This window comes from Equus asinus, chromosome 5 (genome assembly GCF_041296235.1).
Source record: "Equus asinus isolate D_3611 breed Donkey chromosome 5, EquAss-T2T_v2, whole genome shotgun sequence".
NCBI classification, from domain to species: domain Eukaryota; kingdom Metazoa; phylum Chordata; class Mammalia; order Perissodactyla; family Equidae; genus Equus; species Equus asinus.
The window spans coordinates 95,132,909-95,153,348 of NC_091794.1; the positions used below are offsets into that span (position 1 = coordinate 95,132,909).

Here is a 20,440-nt window from a genome sequence, read left to right on the forward strand (position 1 = left end):
GTTGTCCTTTGGTTTTCTTGGCTGAAAACATCTATGAAGCTTATCTGGTAAAATAAAACTTGTTCTTATGAGTGCTCACCTTTTACTGTTTCTCTATGGAGTCCTTTCTCAAAATGTTCTCATTCAGGGATTTACATGCATTTGTCTTTTTTTCTTTAACCTCTTCCATTTTCTACACTGTTTGTCCTTTGCCCACTATTAGGATTCTGTCCCTGACTTACTCCCTCTACAAGCTCTCTTGCCAGTTTCCTGCACTTTCTTCCCTTATGTACCATCTACTAACTAAAGATTACCGGTTTTCTGAGCTCATTTTCAGTGCCTAGCCCTGGCTCTTCAGAATGAACCGTTCCTATGCTGAGCTGCTTGTAGTATTGCCTGTTTGAATTAGTGGCTTTGCCATCCATGCAGTCATCTTGAGTAGTCCGCAAATCATACCAACATCTGCTGTTTTGGTTGAAGCTGCGTGGCTGCTGGGAGGGGCTTTTCTCTGGAGAAATCCTGTTTTTCCTTGAAACCCCGGTCAATATGATCTCTGTGAAACCTATTGCTCTTAATTTTTCCCTCCCCTCCTTTCTTTTCCCTTAGTACAAAGGTATTAAATGCTTCTTTGAAAATAGTGGAGAGCAAAACTATGGCAGATTATTACTTTGATAAGATTGGGCAACATAGGTGTGTATTTGTCTCAAATTACTTGAAAAAGTAAGTCAAATTACCACCTCTATTTCCATTCCCAAGAGGCAATCACTGTAAATACTATGCTGTACATCCTGGATTTTTTTTCTATGCCTATACAAACCTCTTTCTATAGATCTGTTATGGGCATCTTTTCATGTTAGTATAGATCTGCCTCATTCGATAACTGAATGAGTGTACCGTAATGTTAAAATGTCCCTATTCACAGAACATTGGCTATCTTTATCAATGGCACTTATATATATTACCATCTTCATCAGCCCATCATTCAGTAAGGCAGAGCTTCCTACTGGCGTGCCCACCTTATTTATCCCAAACCTGGTCATGTCTCTATTCACATAACATGGCACAGGCAGACAACCTGCTTCACTTTTATGGGATACTCCTGACTTCAGGTTTTCTGTCCTATATTTCCCATAATTACTACTCAAACCACATGTTCTAATTTTTTGTTCCAGTTGAAATAAGGTTAAAATGCCAATTAGGGCTTTTTTTAATACCAAATTGTATGATCTATGTTTTAATAATACTTTGACCAAATGTTTTAATTTACTTTTTTCCGAGAGATGTTTGCTGTTTGAAAGATGGCCTATTTACAAAATGCCATCAGAGGATCAGTCTCTTGCTTTCTATGCGTGTACCATAAATGCACCTGGGTCATGGACAGAACATGGGACAGGCAAGCACCTGTTAAGTCACGAATTCTGGGGAGGAGGGGCTAGGGTGAATTCCCAGTAGCCACTGTCACTTTCCTTTCCCTACCTACCATAGCTTACGAGGAAAATTAGTACCAATCTAGCACCCCACCTCTGGAGCTCCCAAGTTCAACCCTAGGTGAAGGCAAATGTATGACAAATTTCAGGATGATGATGACTCACTTGTTTGTAGCTAAGAATTTTAAGCCCAGTAGGGAACACACGTTAAGCACACACTTTGTGTTTAACACGAGACAGGTTTTTTTAAACAAGAAAATAATAAATATATAAGCATGAAAATACATAGACATTCAGAGAATAATTCTTTTTACAAAGTAGAAAAGGAAAGATATAGACCGAGTCCTGGTTTACTGGTACAATTTGGCAGTCAAAACAGTTCCGGAAGATTAGACCGCAGTTCCTCTTTCCAAATTCTGTTTAATTTCAGCTGTATATTTCCCATAGAATCTTTCTGCCTTCTTGTTGAATTTAGCATTCCTTTCATTAATGTAGTCGATATCCGCATCATCATTATAAGGACGTCTCCGGCTATATTTGTCTCGTTTTTCAATTCTGTAATGGAAACAAATACACAGAATTCAAAGCTGCTTTCTTTTTTGGTCTTAATAGTTAAGACTGAAAGCAATCTTTTTTTTCTTGGTTGAGGAAGATTAGCCCTGAGCTAACATCTTTGCCAGTCTTCCTCTATTTTGTATGTGGGTCGCTGCTACAGATTGGCTGACGAGTAGTGTAAAGTCTGCAAGGATCTGAATCTGCGAACCCAGGCCACCAAAGCGGAGCTTGCCGAACTTAACCACTACACCATGGGGCTGGACCCTGAAAGCATATCTTTAGAAGGGCATTCTACAAAGAGATAGGTTCAAGGAGCTTTCTTGAATTTAATTTTATAAGTGAACAGTACCATCAGATCATCTGGTGTGAAGTTTGCGAGATAACCCAGGTTGATGCTGAAATATAAGGGCAGTGATACATTACACTACTTTGAGAGAATTTTTTTATTTTACTCTATTGATTCTGCCTAATAAGTACACCATTCAAAACAAATATAAAAGTGATGGTGAATGGGACCATTCTTCAAACTAATAATTTAAGTGTTCCTTAATTTCTGTCCAGTTGCTATACTTCAAGACTATGAAGTTAATTTTGTCAGTAGGCCTGAAATCAGTACTAAATCTTTAGGTTGCCTTTGTAGTACTTACTGCTTTTCCAAGTCTGTGACCATCCTGTCAATTTCCTCTGTGGAAGGCACGTGCGTTCCATGAAGAAGACTGTTGGATGTTGGGTAGAACTCTCCGCTGAGACAGAGCAAGGTGATGAGTAACACTGTAAAGATACACTTTAGAACTAGACAATGTTGAGTGGTCAAAAATGGAAATCTTTGGGATCATATTTGATTTCAAAGACACAGAATTCAGACTTGGAAAAAGGCATTTAAGAAATCATCTACCCCAGTGCCCAAATGAGTTGGCTGAGGACCAGAGGTTAATGGACTTACCCAATTAAGTTCACTCAGTGGGAGAGGCTGAACGAGAACACTGAGTGCTGTAAAATTTACAGCTCTCTCCACTCCACTATTGTTATTAAAACAGTCTACCTTAAGCACACTACCTGCCTTACATAATTAGGGAAAGAAAGAGTGCAGTTTAGTGCTGCTTAACTGCACATTATGAAAGTAGGTATCCTCCACAAGTAAGGGACATAGTGAAAGCAACAGTAATAATCATGATGATGACAGCTGACACATATACAGTGCTTACCATGTGCCAAGCACTGATTAAGTGCATTGTATGAATTCTTGTAACCTTTACAATAACGCTTTGAGGTAAGCACTATTTCCTGTACACAGATGGGGAAACTGAGGGAGAAAAATCATGTGACACAGCTAGTAAGTGGTAGAGCCAGGACCCAAGGCCAAGAAGCAAAGTTCCAGAATCGGCACTCTTTAAAAGTCAAGTCCTTCTAGTAACATACAAGGAATACACTATTAAATCACATAGACTTACTGCTTTTCTCTCAGTCTTTCGTATGTTTCCATGTCAGGTTTGATCTGCTTGGTCAGCCGATGATACTGACGTAACTGGGCAGCAGCATAATCTAAAGACACGAGAACCACAGACTGTGTTGATGTTGGGGTATTATTAAACCTGTTACTAAATAGGCCATTAATAGGCCCATTCAATAAAGTAAAAGCCAATTTTACCTGAAAATCCCAGATCGGGGTTTTTCCTCTTCTTTTTCCTCTCCCATCTTTCTGCATCTTCTGCGCTGATCTCTAGCAACTTCACTTTCTCATAGTCCTCTCCTCTTGCTGCACACTCCTAAAAAGAAGGAAAAACCATTAGCTCTATTATATAATTCCTTTTAAATCAAGAAAGCCCTGCCGACTGCCATCAAGAATGTAAGTTGACTAACTTACAAAGAAAATTGTGGAATTTGCTATGGTCTGTAAGAAGTAATACATCTATAACACTGCCACCAAAAATAGCTGTGGTGGACACAGGTGTCCATCAAAATCCTTTCTTCTGTCCTTTCTGGGCTCATGGCTGCCCATTTTGCAACCTCCCTTGCAGTTGGATGAGGCCAGGTGACTTAAGCTTTCAACAAAAAAGAGAAGTGCTGAGGGCTGCTTCCGAGGTCACACCTTAAAACCACAGCTGTGCCTCTTTCTACACCATTCCACTTTGTGCTGGCTGGAACTTTCAACAACCCAGTTTTGCCCATGCAGACACTCGACAATGTGCTAGGGAATGGAGCAACAGTGGAACGGACACTTGTATGGAATTCTGACTTGGGCTGCTCAGCTGAGAACTGATACGAGAGACTAATAAGCTTTACTGTTTATTTTTGGAGCTTTTGTTCCTATAGCTTAGCCTTTTACCCTAATATACATTGCTTATCTGGCTCTGTGTGCCAGTGTTCTAAATGTTTTACAGATTTTATTCTCACGACTCCTTGAGGTACAGAAGAGGAAACCAGGGCCAGAATGCTTACCTACTGTGCTATATATTGCCTCAATGAAACAATTTTTGACTTCACAGCTTATGAGGATGGCAAAATTACACTTACTTTTTTCTTTTCTTCTTCCTGCAATTCCCATTCCAAACGAGCTTTTTTAGCTTCCCAGTTTGCCGGTAACTTAAGTCTTTTATCTTCCTCCACAACTTCCTGGTGATTTAGTTTTCGAGCTTCATTCTACCACCAGGACACACAAAGTTTGTCAGCATAAGTATGGAAATAAATCCAAACAGATGTTACCTGTCTTCTTGTATGATAGGTCATCCAAAGCAGACTTTTGGACTTTACCCTGAAAGGAGGGGAGTAGAGAATTTTGTGTGTGTGTGTGTGTTGGGGGGGATGTTATGTAGGGGGCGGAAATCAGGTAAACAACTGTACCTATGCCTTTATATATGATTTTACTGCCTTCAGGAAACAATGTGGTAAGGATGCGAAGAGCAATGGTTTGGAGTAAGCAGGCCTGAGGGATATACTGACTTGACTCCTCTCTGGCTGTGCGATGTAAGCAAGTGTCTTAGGATTTGACTCAAACAGCTTTCCCAAAGTATGTTTCAGTGTACAGAGGCACTTGAGAGGATTTTAGATGCTACTGAACGACAGTGAGTCATATGCTGAGAAAGGGATGCCACTGTCTTTCCTCTCAATTCAAACTGGGCTGAAGACAGTCTCAGCGCCTGATGGGTTTAACACCTCTAGAAACACTTCCTTTAATCTCCCTTCTTTTTAAAAACAAACGGGATAGGAGACAGCATCCGAATGCAACCCACAAAATCCAGACTCTGGGAAATGACAGAAAAAACAATCTGTTTTTTCCCCACCAAACAAAACAACACCCCCAACCAAAACAAACAAAACACAAAACTCCAAAAAAAGGAAAAAGATGGAAAGAGAACCTATAGACTAAAAAAAGATTAAAATTAAAAATTCCCATTTGAAATTGGAATAGTAAGTAAATTTAAACAGTAATTTAAAGAATAACACAGAACAAGTAGACAGGTGGTGAGACTTAGTGTATACACCGTGAAGGTGCTATGAGGACTCCAACCTAAATCCCCCATTGTCTATGAAGGTCAGAAAGTTTTTAGGTCACAGAATTAGTGGCAGAGTTAGGCCAAGAACCCAAATTTCCTGATTTCTAGCTGTTCTTTTGTGCCTATAAATATTTCAATATCTCTTTAGCCACAATATCCTCCTCCTCCTCCCAAAATAATTAATTCCTTAATATCAAATATCCTGTCAGTGTTCACATTTTCCTGATGGTGTCATAGGTGTTCACTATTATTTTTATAGTTTGAACCAGAATTCAGACAAATTCCTCAGACTGCAATTAGTCAATACATCTCTTGTGGTTTATTTAATCCATAGTTTCCTTCTCCATCTTTTTTACCCTTTGCTTTTTTGGGGAGTATGAAAAAAAAATGACCAGGTTGACTGTCCTATAGTTTCCCAAAGTGGATTTTGCTAGTTGCCTCCCTGAGAGGTCCCTTAACATATTCCTTTGATCCCTGTATTTTCTGTAAGTTGGTTATTAGATTTAGCAGCGTCATCCAATTCAGGTTAAATTTCTTCTTAGCAAGTCTTACATGAAGCTGGTGTTATGTATTTCTATAAGGAGACACATAATCTGATTTTCTCCCTTTTTGTGATGTTCACAGCCATTAATTACTACCGAGATACGGTGATTCATTAAAGATTGCAAAAGGGTGATGTTCTAATTATATATGATTGCTTCTTCGCATATCATCTGGCCTCCTATTCTTTATACAGTAGTTCAAGCAAATTAAGTATGTGTGTTCGACTAGTTTTTAGAATTGAGTTTTTCTGGGGAAATGGAGATAACTACCCTCCCCACACATACCCTCGTCTCCAGGGCAGCCAGCCGCCTGCTGGCCTCCTGTCCTAATGAGGACTCTTCCTCTGCACTGTACCTACTGCCTGGACGCTCTTCCCCCAGCTCCTTTAATGTCTGCTATTGTCCTACTCATCTTTCAAGCAGCTTAGTTGTCACCTCAGTCTTCAGTTCTCAGTCGTCTTCTCTGCACTTTTGAGGTACTTTGCTCCTCTCTAAATGGCATTACCAAGTTGTGGGAGTCATTATTGGTTATGGACCTGCCTCCATAACCAGGCGAAAGACTTCCCTTTGGACTACTAGATCCACCCTATCTAGTTGGCTGTCGCACCCCAGAGGCGGGGGAGGACGGAGACGACGCTGGGGATGAATCAGTGATTGGCAACTCGTTTGTGACAGACTAATTTTTTCCATCTCTGATCTGCAGTATCCCCCTCCATAGAAAGAAGGGTTTGATAAAGTCACTTGCACTGTGATAAAGTCACACTGAGGGTGTGAGAAGTTGCGTAAAAAACACCAATGTCTGGTTCCAGAAAGTGATCAAATCAGAGACCTGGAAGTGAGGCCTGAAGCATGCGTCCTTTTAAGAGTTCTAAGCGATTCCACTGTGCGGCGGGGTAGAGAACCACCGGGACTGAGCCCTCATCCAGCTCCGCGCTGCTCGGCTCCCTCGTCCCTCCGCACACGCGCACGGGCCTGGCCAGGGGACCGTCCCGGCCGGCCTCCGGGCCACTCACCCGTTTCAGGTGCAGCTCCCGGAACTTGCGCAGTCTCTGCTCGCGCTTCTGGGCGGCCAGCTCCCGGGCCGCCGCGAGGGGAGGCTCCTCCTCCGCGCCGCCCACCGGCCCCTGCGGCGAGGAGGGCCGGCTTGAGGCGGGGCCGGCTCCGAGGCTCCCGACGGCCCGGGCCGGGCCCTCGCCGCCACCCGACGCCCCAGTGTCCGCGCCCCGCTCCCTCCCGGCATCGCCTCCAGCCTCAAACGTTCCCGTGCGCCCCCAACCCCGGGGCAGAACCTGCCACCCACCTTCTCAGCCTCACCCGCCGCCGCCATCACACGGCTGCGCTTTTGCCCCCAGATTTCCGGCGACAACAAATAAGTTTACCGACTGTGCTCACTTCCGGCGGCCGGCAGCCACAGGTTTCGGGAGGGGACCCCGCCCCCGGCCGAGGAACCATCCCCGCCCTCGCGGCCCCAGCGGTACCCGATTGGGTCGGGCCTGTGCGCAGGCGCACTGAGGGGGGACACCTGGGCAACGCGGGGGACACCGGAGAGAAGGCTGGGCACTGGCGTGTCGGCGTACGTTGTTGGGATGGTAAAGGGAAGTAAGGGGAAGCGGGATAAATGGAAGAAACCACCAAATGTGTGAGAAAGTAACCCAAAGCACAGGGTGTGCCCATGCAGTGACCAGCCTTGTAATTCAAATCTCTGATTACTCACCCAAAGTAGGCCCCCGGTCACCATCACCGTCCTATTTTAATTTCTGCATAGCAGTTTACTGGCTCCTCGCTCAGTACAACGTAAGCCCCAGGAGAACAGGGTCTATTTCTACCTTGTTCACAACTGATTCTCTGCGCCCCGAACTACCTGGTCCAGAGTATGAATTAATTTCGTATTGTTGAAGGAAGGAAGGAAGGAAAAAATTGACTTGGGGTATTTGAGATCTCTTCCTCAAGCATCTCCATGATGCAAAAGATTTCTTGGGTTCACTTGAGGTTTTGACTTTCTTCTCCAAATTCTGCGTAGAACACGATTCTTCATATATCTACCCATTCTTTCAATAATGAACTGTATAACCATTCTCAGTTATTTAACTCACCTATTCTTTGGTTCACATCTAGGAAAAAGAAATGACAAAGCAATATTCGTGTCAAAGAGTAGTTTAGGACAAAATAGATAATATATGTGAAGTTTTTGTGACTGGCGCCTGGCCCACAGCAAATGATGAGTAATTGTTGACTTTTACCAGTCGGGATGAGATGTGTCCCCCTCCTGCCTGAGATTTCCTTATGTCTTTCCTCAGGGAAGCCCTAACCCCACCTCCTGAAGGGTCAGTTTCCCCTGTTATAGCTCTTCATACTTTCTTTTTTCCCGTGCTTACATAAATGTAATTGAATAAGTGTGGAATTGCTTGTTCAATGCAGTTGCTTTAAGTAAGACAAGTTTCTTAACCACTGTTAAAATAGCAAATCTAGCAGAGTCATAGGCTTTTATTTTTTCTATATTATGGATGATTTGACAGAGCAATCTTACAAGTATTTATATTCTTTAGAAATACAGAAATGTCAATTACAAAGTTATTTTCAGTAGGATCACTTAACAGAATTACAGGTTTTGAAGTATAGTTTATCAGTCAGAGTCCTACACACTCAAATTAAGTAATTAAGGAGAGTTGAATAAAGGGACTGTTTACAAAGTTGTAGACTGGGTTAAGAGAAACCAACAAAAGAGAGGGAAGCATTCCAGGATGAGCAATGGGGGAGCCATTGCTACCCTTCTCCTCAAGAGGCAAGGGGAGGGAGCAGGAATGGGAAGGATAGGATGGGAGAAGGCCTTCAGACAGAAGCTGTGATCAAGGAAATGAAGCCAACCCATAGTCCAGCCGGAGAATAAATATCCTGGCCTCACTTCTTCCGGATCTCTGATCTTCTGTAGGTGCCACTCATTGGCAGGGCCCAATGAGAAGAGAGCAATAAGCAACAGAGCTTACTGATGCAGTCCATGCGGGCTTGTGCTCACGGGCACAGAACAGGGTAGAGACTGGTGGAGAGTGGTTCTAAAGGAGTGAACACAAAGTATTTAGCACAATTCTTTTTATGGGCCATGGTAACAATCTAAAAGAAAGGTTGAAGTCTTAGTAGAACTCTTTGTTCGAGTTATATTTACATTGATTTATTAACAAAGAACAGAACAAGTTGTGTGGCCAATTGAATTTTCCAAGATGGTGGAAAATCTTCCATCCTATGTACTGTTCTTAGAATGTGACGTTGTGCTTTTTTGTCTAGTAAAATGTCTTTGTTCCGCTCCCTTCTGCCTATAAAAATCTTTCATTTTGTAGGATCCTCAGAGCTCCTTTCTGTCTGCTAGATTGGATGCTGCCTGATTCATGAATCGTTGAATAAAGTCAATAAGATCTTTAAAATTTACTCAGTTGAATTTTGTTTTTAACATTATGCTGATTCTCTTATATCTCTTCCAGAGATAAGTTAATTATGAAGATTCATATTTTTTTAAGGCCAGGCTTGGTAATTTTGTTAATTTGTGTTATTAGCAAATTGGCAATATAGAACTCATTTTTACTTGTAGAAATACAGAAAAGAATGAATAGGATTAAAAAACAAATGAATAAAGCAAACAAATCAGAAACAAACTCATAGATACAAAGAACAAACTGGTGGTCACCAGAGGGGACAGAGGTGGGGATATGGGCCAAATAGGTGAGGGGATTAACAGGTGCACACTTCCAGTTATAAATAAATAAGTCATGGGGATGTAATTACAGCATAGGGAACATAGTCAATAATATTGTAATGACTTTTTATGGTGACAGATGGTTACTAGACTTATCATGGTGCTCACTTTGTAATGTATATAATGTCGAATCGCTGTTGTACTCCTGAAACTAATACAATATTGTATGTCAACTATACTTCAACTTAAAAAAAAAGAATGAATAGGATTCTTAAAACAGTAAAATAAGAAACATACAAGCACTTCTCTTCCCCAATGTCCATCTGCCTTCCTAGGGAAGTCCAAGATCTCTGAGGCAAGTGTCCCCCGACCACTTCTCTATGCCACCTGGACCCATCTCAGGGTCTGGCTCTGAATAAACATTAAAGAGAAGAATGGAAAAAAATTCCATCAATGCTGCCTCAGAATATCTGTGAGCCCAGCAGACAGAGCCCCCCAAACCAATTTAACTCTCCTTTTCCCCTCCATTTCTTCCCTTCCAGCTTCACCCTGGGGACTGTCAGTTATACCAAAATATGATATTACTTCCTCAGGACACATTTCAAAATCTTCTTGAGCATAGGTGAAATTAACCGGTTCTGAAGTCTCTGTGACAGTTTTGAGATTTTTCCCATAATAAACATCCCGTATACTAGTGTATACACACCAGTGCTTTTATTTCTGTAGGACAGATTCTCAAAAGTGGGTCTACTGAGTTAAAGGGCTCATATAATTTTAATAGATGTTGTTGATGAACTTTTCCGAAAGGTTGTAGCAATTCTCATTCCTACCAACAATGCTTGGAAGTGCAGCTTTCTGGAATCTTCTCTATTATTTGATTTCATTTGTCTTTTTATTTTTTGTCAATCTTGAGAGGCATAAAACCACATATAATTGTTTGGTTATTTTATAGAACAAATTTATTTATTTATTTTAAAGATTTTATTTTTCCTTTTTCTCCCCAAAGCCCTCTGGTTCATAGTTGTCTATTCTAGTTGTGGTCCTTCTAGTTGTGGCACGTGGACGCCGCCTCAGCGTGGCTTGATGAGCGGTGTCATGTCCGCGCCCAGGATCCGAACCGGTGAAACCCTGGGCCACTGAAGCGGAGCATGTGAACTTAACCACTCAGCCATGGGGCCTGCCCCAGAACAAATTTATTATTTATTCAAAGTGGATAATGTGTTTATTCTTTCTTTTTCCTCCCCAAAGCCCCAGCACATAGTTGGATATTCTAGTTGTGAGTCCTTCTAATTCTTCTACGTGAGCCACTGCGTCAGCATGGCTACTGACAGACGAGTGGTGTGGTTCCATGCCTAGGAACCAAACCTGGGCCGCCGAAGCAGGGCACACCCAAGTTTAACTACTAGGCCATCAAGGCTGGCTCTAATTGTTTTAATTTTCATTTCCTGACTGTCAATGATATTATTTTCCCCTATTTTGTGAGATAGGAATCTAATTTTGTTTTGTCCATATTCCAGCCAATGATAAAAGCACTATTTATTTTATTCTACAAAACACCATTGTCCCACTGAATCTATCTGTGAATTTTCTATTCTTTTCCATTGATTTGTCATTTCCTACGTGCAAATGTTCATTACTGAACATTACTATTAAGTTTTAATTCCTGGTAAGACAAATCCCTTCTCAGTATTTTCTATTCAAAAAGACTCTTGGCAGTTCTCAGTTTTTCTATACAAACTTTAAAAATTAATTTTTAATTTTGGAATTGGAAATATATTCATATGGTTCAAAAAATATATATATAACAGATTATCACTGATATTCGCTTCCTGTCTATTCCTCCTCAGATCTTTATGCAAAACAAAAATACATTCTGGTAACATTAACCCTACACACTACCCCCCTAAATGTAGCATACTATATACACAGTTCTGCACCTTGCATTTTATATTTAGTATATTTTGAAGATCTTTCCAAATTAGTATACAGAGAGCCGCCACATTCCTTTTCATAGCTTCATAATGTTCCACTGAATGTACCATAATTTATTTAATCAGTCATCTGTTGACAGATTTTTGAGTTGTTTCCAATTTTTTTCTTTTTTTGAGGAAGATCAGCCCTGAGCTAACACCCGAAGCCAATCCTCCTATTTTTCCTGAGGAAGACTAGCCCTGAGCTAATATCTATACCCATCTTCCTCTGCTTTATATGTGGGACCGCTGCCACAGCATGGCTTGACAAGCGGTGCCTAGGTCTGTGCCTGGGATCTGAACCAGCAAACCCTGGGCCACCAAAGCAGAGTGTGCGAACTTAACCACTTTGCCACTAGGCTGGCCCACAATTTTTTGTTTTTACGAAAAACCAAAAAACGGAAATGAACAACCTTGTACATGTCATTTTATTCCTGTGCAATTGTACCTGTAGGATAAACTCCCAGAAGTATGATAGCTGGGTCAAATAGTAAAGGCCTTTGTAATTTTTACTGCTATTGCCAAATTGCCCTCCCTATGGATTTTACCAATTTTCAGTCCTACTAGCAATATATGAATTCATGTTTCTTCACAGTCTCACCAATACAGTGTGTTGTCAAACTTTTAGATTTTTGCCACATTATTTTCCAGTTCCAAAAACAATAACCACTGAATTCTGATGGGAATAACATTCCATTAATTCTCCTGTGAGATACTCTTTTGTGATAATACGTTTTTATATTGTCTTCCAACCAGAAAATCCTTCATCATTATTCAAATTTCATTTTTCGTACTTCAAATGATTTCGTATTTTTCACCATGTTACTATTTAAATTCTATACCTACATATCTTTTCATTCCTTTTTCATTTCCACATCTAATCAGTGGGTTAGTGCAGAAAAAAAATATTTTCCTATACCCCTCACGTATCCAGCACCTTACTGAATTATATGAATAACTTCAGCACTGTTATTAGTTCTGGCGCTGTTTCCCTGCTGGGCACGGAGGAATGTACAAGATGAGACGGGACCTGCTATCCTGCGGTTTACAGCCTTGATGGGGTAAAGGAAAATGAACAGACGAGAATGAAAATGGTGCCATATGACAGTCCTAAGGGCCTAAGTGAGACCAGTAGTCAGGGGAGAGCTGTCTCGGAGGAAGAGACACTGAAGCTAAGAGCTGAGTGGAAAGCACCGTCCCCTTAAAGGAGCCGCATGCACTTGAGGTGACCGTGGACTAGGCTTCCAGCTCGCCAATTCCCTCCTAACCCGTCATCTGAGCGGTTCCACGCCCTGCCTCACCCCGCCCTTCCCTCTGCACCCTTTTGCGGCTGCGCAAGGCCTTGCCCAATGGAAAACATCGCCCTGCTAAAAGGGGTTGGGATTGGTCCTAAGTGCCTGAGGCTGCCAGGAAGGGGCGGGGCTTATCGTAATTGGTATATATTGATGGGGCGGTCCAAAGGCCGACGGAAGTGCTCTGTGTTGTTGCCGGAAGTGAGGAAAGGAGGTTTGTGATGGCGGCTGCGACTCTATCCCAGAGAGTAAGTGCTGCGGTCTCTACCCAGGCGGTTTTGTTGGGGAGGGCTCCGGGGGGCGGCAAGAGGTGGAGGAGATGCCTGGGTGCCGGGTCAGGGGGCACAGATACTGTGGGGTAGGGTGGAGGCGAGCGCCCGGCCCGGGCCGTCGGGAGCCTCGGAGCCGGCCCCGCCTCAAGCCGGCCTTCCTCGCCGCAGGGGCCGGTGGGCGGCGCGGAGGAGGAGCAGCCCGTCGCGGCGGCCGAGGAGCTGGCCGCCCAGAAGCGCGAGCAGAGACTGCGCAAGTTCCGGGAGCTGCACCTGAAACGGGTGAGTGGCCCGGAGGCCGGCCGGGACGGTCCCCTGGCCAGGCCCGTGCGCGTGTGCGGAGGGACGAGGGAGCCGAGCAGCGCGCCTGCCGGGCCCGTGGAGCTGGATGAGGGCTCTGTCCCGGTGGTTCTCAACCCCGGCAGCACAGTGAAAATACACATGCTCTCTCCAAGCCTTCTCCCACCCACATCTGATTTAACTTATCTGGGCTGGGTTGGGAGTCTATTAACAGCCTCCTCGCTGTATGATTCTAATAGACTTTTCATTTTATCTAGGAAAATAAGTAGAGCTGGAGACTGGAAGAAACTTGTCCATTGTTAATAAGAGAGCTAGTTGCCTCTTCACTCAAAAATAGTCAGCAAATCTCTGGAAGTCTGTAGTGTCAGTGGTTCAGCTCGTTGGTGAGGAGCCAGATGATTATGAGAAGGCCTGTGCTCTTAAGCAGAGGAGACAGCTTTATAGCCAGAGATTATGTTGTGGTAAATGGCATGCTAGCATTAGAGACAAAGTGCCCTGGGAGTGCAGAGAAAGAGAGATCAGTACAGTTAGAGAGGCTCCAGGCAGCGCCTCATTTAAGAGGTGATCCCTAAACTACTGTTTGAAAGATGAGTAAGATATTATCAGACAAAGAAAGAAGTAGGAGAAAGAAATACCTAAGCAGAGGAGACAAATGCAGAGGAAGAGAATTCGCATTAGGAATAAGAGCCCAGCAAACAACTGGTTGCAGTTGGAGCTGAGAAAAGAAAAAGCGGGTCTTGACTATTTCAACTTGAAGTGGCCTGACTGGCTGCTTGGCCATTGTTTCACAGAACCCCAGCATCACTCTGACTGTTGGAGTGAGACAAAAACAAGAGGGTTCAAACCACAGAAATGCCCACATATCCCCCTTTTCTGCTAACATCAGTGACAGTTATTACCAAATACAGCATTAGCCTCACTCCATTAATCCTACCTCCTGTAGAAACACTTAAGATACCCGATCATGGAATGCTCTGGCTTTCTGACAGTGCCTAATCCAGACCACAGCCGTACTTCTGTGACCGCCTCCTTCATCTGACGCAAACCCAAATCCTGTAACTGGCCCGTCCTAAAACCCTCCTGCTGAGATGCCTACAGTTCCCCCATGGTTTGCTGTCTCCTGCAGTGCAACCAGCAAAACTTTGTTGGGCTACAGGTGTATTCTCAGTGTCTTCACTTGGAGGGCGCTGCCAGAGCCCAGAGTACGTGAGGGCTGGTAGCTGAGAGGAGGCTCTTTTTGCCCAGAAAAAGTTAGTCTAATAAGGAATTAAACACATTTAAATATTTACTTGAAGGGACTGTGTAAAGAACATGTGGTTAGAAATTAGGGGACATGGGTTTCTGGACAAAATGCCACAAGCTTGTGACCTAAGAAACGTCTAACTTAGGTTGTCCTTAAGATAATATACTCATTTTGTTTTATGCAGTTAAACTTATTTTAAAACAGACTTCATAGAGTGATTCAAATGAAAAATCCCTTTCATTTGCCATAATGTAAACTGTTAAAATATTTTAAAAAGAGGAAACTAACATCCAAATTGAGGCTTTTTCCTTGAATTAATTAGGATTAAAAGAGAATTGAAAGTAGAATATCTTTTTTTTTTTTTTTGAGGAAGATCAGCCCTGAGCTAACATCTGCTGCCAATCCTCCTCTTTTTGCTGAGGAAGACTGGCCCTGAGCTAACATCCCTGCCCATCTTCCTCTATTTTATATGTGGGATGCCTACCACAGCATGGCTTGCCAAGCAGTGCGTAGGTCCGCACTGGGATCCGAACTGGCGAACCCTGGGCCGCCAAAGCAAACGTGTGAACTTAACCATTACGCCACCGGGCCAGCCCTGAAAGTAGAATATCTTTCTCATCATGTGATATAATATTTCATGCCATCTGAAGTCTACTTAAGTGCCACTGTAGTATGCCTTCCCCACTTTGTGAAATCATGCCCGATCCAACCCTAAGGGGCCTGCTCAAAGGGACCACGCAGGTAAACAGAGGCAAAGCTGACCTTGACCCCAGGCCTCTGGAACAGCAAACCAGGGCGGTCCAACACGTTTCTTGACTACATACAAGTGTGGACCTAATTAGTCTGTGCCCTTGCTTAAACTCCTTTGATGGCTCTCTATTACTTTTAGGAGGAATTGTAGTCCCCTTGTTCATGTGTCTTACCTGACCATCCTCAAAGAAGGCAAGATTTGTTTAGATTTATTTTCATGTTTCAGCTGACAGACTTTTTGTGATTTTAGAATGAAGCTCGTAAATTAAATCACCAGGAAGTTGTTGAAGAAGATAAAAGACTTAAGTTACCTGCCAATTGGGAAGCCAAAAAAGCTCGTCTGGAATGGGAACTACAGGAAGAAGAAAAGAAAAAGGTTAGGAGTGACTCTGCTGTCTCCACACGTGGTTTATTCAGTCATTTCTGTTGGATGGAGACAGTACAGAGTGGTGGTTTTGTCCACTGGCTCTGGAGCCAGCCTCCAGAGTTCTCGTCCTGGCTCTGCTTTTCAGTAGCTGCAACACTTTGGGTGAATTATTTAACCTCTCTTTGCTTTGTTTTCTCATCTCTAAAATGGGGACTATAATAATAATTATTTGAATTAATTATGAATTACATGAGTCAATGCATGTAAAACATTTAAAGAGAGTCTGATACCTTATAAATGTTGAATAAGTGTTATTTTTTAAGTTGATGCACTCACTTATATACCATAGCAGATTCCCGAATTTCCTGCAAAAATTAATCATTATTTTTAAAGTGTTACTGGATAGCTTTATTTAATCTTGATTTAAAATAGATCAAATAATTGCTTGTACCAAAATTGCAGGCATTAGCTTTTTTTCTTTCTTTTTAGGAATGTGCAGCAAAGGGAGAGGACTATGAGAAAGTGAAGTTGCTAGAGATCAGCGCAGAAGATGCAGAAAGATGGGAGAGGAAAAAGAAGAGGAAAAACCCCGATCTGGGATTTTCAGGTAAAATTGGCTTTTACTTTATTGAATGGGCCAGTCAGATAAGCATTGCCTTCAGCGTTTCTGGTTTTAGGAAAGGACATGTGCCTTCGTGGAATATCCTCTTAAGAGGCTTAAACCCAAGAAAAAGACAAACATGTCTCCCAGGGAGAAGTAAAAGTGGCCGTCCTTCAGTCAGCTGGGTTATTTGGTTCCTTGTGGTTAAATTAATCAAAGCCTGTATTATCTGCATCTTCAGGATAGAGGCTCAGATTAGAGTCTTGTGCATAAATTGCTAATAATAATTTTGATTCTTGTCTGCCTAGTCATGACCAAACAGATAATCATCTCTGATGCCGATTTTATTTTTAGATTATGCTGCTGCCCAGCTACGTCAGTATCATCGGCTGACCAAGCAGATCAAACCTGACATGGAAACGTATGAGAGACTGAGAGAAAAGCAGTAAGTTGACAGCGTTAATTCAAGTCCTTTTTTCATCCTGAAGTGATATAGATGTGTTTGTGTATACACATCCGTACACACATACATAAATACAAACACGCTTTAAATGCTTAGGTATGGGTTATCAAGAGCTGTCTTAAGAATTTTTCTGGTCTTGGTGACACTATTTATTTACTAAAAAAACCTTTTTTTGTTTCTTCTTCTCCCCTAGCCCCCCAGTACATAGTTGTGTATTCTAGTTGTAGGTCCTTCTGGTTCTGCTATGTGGGACGCCGCCTCAGCGTGGGCTGATGAGTGGTACTAGGTCCGTGCCCAGGATCAGAACCGGCGAAACCCTGGGCCGCTGAAGCAGAGCGCACGAACTTAACCACTTGGCCATGGGGCCAGCCCCTTGACAACACTATTTGTTGCTCACTCCATAAACTTAGTTTTGTTTTTGTTAACCACGTGGTTGTCTTTCTAGCTGGGCCTTCTGAGACTGGGAGTTGAGTGTTTAACACCCGGATTATCGTAGTTAATCAGATGTTTTGGAGGCAGGATGCATTAGTGCTGGGATGAGTGAACTTCTGTATAGGACCAGAGAGTAAATATTTAGGCTTTGTGGGTATACGGTCTCTGTCACAACTACTCAGCTCTGCGTTGTGATGTGACGGCAGCCCCAGAGGATACACAAACAAATGGGTGTGACAATGTCCTGATAGAACTGTTCACACACACCCATGCACCCTGGCTGACCCTGCTTTAGTGGAAAGAGACATAACCTGAACATAGAGGCGAGTCCTTTGACCTCTGGCCCTTGGCTCTTTCATCTGTAGGATGAAGGTGTTGGAGTAGGTAATTTCTGAGGTCCCTTCCAATTTTGTTTTCTTTTTTTAAAAAAAATTAAGGTAAGAGCTCACAGTAAATATACGTATATATTTGATCTCTAATTGTGAATGGTGGTTTACTTTGAAAACGTGGAGCACTTGTAGTGTCACTGTAAGTCCATTCTGCTGTTGTTTCAGTGGAGAAGAGTTCTACCCAACATCCAACAGTCTTCTTCATGGAACACATGTGCCTTCCACAGAGGAAATTGACAGGATGGTCACAGATCTGGAAAAGCAGTGAGTACTCAGTACAGCAGCCTGAAATTTTAAATGTTTAACAACAAAATGGATATAATGTGCTTAGAGTGAAGTGAAAAGACAGATGTTATACTTGCTAATTTCTGACCTAGCATCTCTAGTGGTTTTGGGGACAGACAGCGAGTATGGTTGAGTCCATATATTTGGAATGGAGTTGCAAAATATTGATAAAAATTGAGTTGTTATAACTGAAGCAGGGAAAAGTCTAAAGGAAAATATTCTTTAAAAGCTTTTACTTTAACAACCATCCCACTCTTAGATTTGAAGAAGTACGAATGTTCTAGTAAATGTACCTTCATTCTATTTGTGTTTCTTAATACCAATGGCCTGAATATTGGGCAGAGCAGAATGCATTTATATTTGAGGAGTTATGTAAGTTTACGTAAGCACTAAGAATAGGGTCTAGGACATACCGTGCACTCCACATTAGCCGTGTTTATTGTTATATAATTACTATTGTAATAGTCATTTTCTTTTAAGTAGTACTTCATGTGTTCAGTTCCGACTAATGTAGCATTGCTCTTTTAGAAGCATTGTGAAGATGAGTTTGTATTTACTGAATTTCCTGCTTCATACCTGGGGTTATGCTGTTAATTAGCAGTTTCAACTTGATCTTGTTGAAAACTGGACTGCCCTCCCCACCCAGAGGGTGCTATTCTAAGTGAACTGATTCTCGTCTTAACTGTTTGGCCATGTTTTATTAAGATCAAAAAAGAAGGGGCCGGCCTGGTGGTGCAGCGGTTAAGTGCGCACATTCCGCTTCTCAGCGGCCCAGGGTTCACCGGTTCGGATCCTGGGTGCAGACATGGCACCGCTTGGTAAAAGCCATGCTGTGGTAGGTGTCCCACATATAAAGCAGAGGAAGATGGGCAGGGATGTTAGCTCAGGGCCAGTCTTCCTCAGCAAAAAGAGGAGGATTGGCAGTAGTTAGCTCAGGGCTGATCTTCCTCCAAAAAAAAGAAAGCAGTTTTGAATTTTGTAAATTATTTTCTTCTTTCCCCAGAATTGAAAAACGAGACAAATATAGCCGGAGACGTCCCTATAATGATGATGCAGACATTGACTACATTAATGAAAGGAATGCCAAATTCAACAAGAAGGCGGAAAGGTTCTATGGGAAATATACAGCTGAAATTAAACAGAATTTGGAAAGAGGAACAGCTGTCTAATCCCTTCAGGAACTGTTTTTAGAAGCTTGAGAATGGAGTGAAAATGTCTTCTAGCAAATTGAAGTTCTCTTCGAAGTTATACCAGTAAACCAGAACTCAGTCTATACCTGCCTGATCAACATTTAACAATAAATATTTTTTCTTAAGCGTATACTTTCATGTATATTTCCACGTTTATGTGCTTGGATATAAGATATATTTCATGTAGTGTATTTGTTTTGTAAAAATCTACTTTGTATGAATTCTAATTATATTATTTTTCTATGTATTTTAAATGCGTATGACTGTTTAGTCTTTGAAGCATTTTGGGCTTAAGATTGCTGGCAGCATATGTAAATGCAGTCATTTTGAACGTTGTTATGAATTTGACAAAATCCAGAGCTGGACTCAGGAATCACTTGGGGTTGTGGACTCTGAAACTAAAGATAGTGATGAGGAAGGCGGCAGTGGCTACTGGGCGGGTGGTGCGGGCTCTGCACAGCTGCTTATGACCAAATCCAGGAAGGAGCAGAACTGTCCGCCCCTGAATAGTGACCGTGGACAGTTGCCTTTTTAAAAAGCAAATATCGTGTGGACTAGGATCCCTACTAAACACTTTATTTTCAAAACAAATATTTGAATATATGTACATTTGTATATACACAAACATACACGTACATGCTTCCATTCCACAAACATTAAAATGTTCTTTTCTAGGGGCCGGCCCTGTGGCCGAGTGGTTAAGTTCACGCGCTCTGCTTCGGCGGCCCAGGGTTTTGCCAGTTCAGATCCTGGGCACCGACATGGCACCGCTCATCAGGCTGTGCTGAGGTGGTGTCCCACACGCCACAACTAGAAGGACCCACAACTAAAAATACACAACTGTGTAGTGGGGGACTTTGGGGAGAAAAAGGAAAAAAAAAAGTTTTCTGTTACGGGAAATTCCAAACGTTTTCCAAAGAAGACAGTAATACGATGAATGCCATATACCCAGTACCCATCGTCAGTAATCAACTCACAGCCAATCTTGTTTCATTGTTATTTCTATCTGCTTTCCCCTCCACGACTCCCACGTTATTTTTAAGCAAATACTAAATGTGTAATTTCATCTCTGAATATATCTGAAGGGTAAAGATTTTTAAGAAAGACCACAATACTTTTATCACAATGGTAGTTTTAATAAAAGTCCAGAGAGAAAGATTGGTATAATTTCTTTGTTGATTAAAATGCTGAATACTAATTAGGACAT

The 20,440-nt window shown here is 42.3% G+C and overlaps 2 protein-coding genes across 3 annotated transcripts; one reads left to right on the top strand and one right to left on the bottom strand.

Moving 5' to 3' along the window:
• Nucleotides 1-1,625: 1,625 nt before the first annotated feature.
• LOC106839952 (pre-mRNA-splicing factor SYF2) lies at nt 1,626-7,507 on the bottom strand. Of its 2 annotated transcripts, none has more exons than XM_044770019.2 (7): nt 7,298-7,507; nt 7,011-7,121; nt 4,476-4,601; nt 3,610-3,727; nt 3,413-3,503; nt 2,609-2,704; nt 1,626-1,961 (listed from the first exon to the last, which is right to left on the bottom strand). In XM_044770019.2, the coding sequence occupies exons 1-7, from the start codon at nt 7,322-7,324 to the stop codon at nt 1,796-1,798; spliced, it is 735 nt and encodes a 244-aa protein (XP_044625954.1). In that variant the 5' UTR covers nt 7,325-7,507; the 3' UTR covers nt 1,626-1,795. The 2 variants fall into 2 exon arrangements, with proteins under 2 accessions (XP_044625954.1, XP_070366775.1); XM_070510674.1 differs by having other exon boundaries at nt 2,609-2,745; nt 7,298-7,454.
• A 5,546-nt stretch (nt 7,508-13,053) lies between these two features.
• LOC106839954 (pre-mRNA-splicing factor SYF2) lies at nt 13,054-19,487 on the top strand. Its single transcript, XM_014855034.3, has 7 exons — nt 13,054-13,192; nt 13,385-13,495; nt 15,757-15,882; nt 16,363-16,480; nt 16,829-16,919; nt 17,924-18,022; nt 19,047-19,487. Exons 1-7 carry the CDS (start codon nt 13,166-13,168, stop codon nt 19,210-19,212), a joined length of 738 nt encoding a protein of 245 aa, XP_014710520.1. The 5' UTR covers nt 13,054-13,165; the 3' UTR covers nt 19,213-19,487.
• The last annotated feature ends 953 nt before the right edge of the window (nt 19,488-20,440 follow it).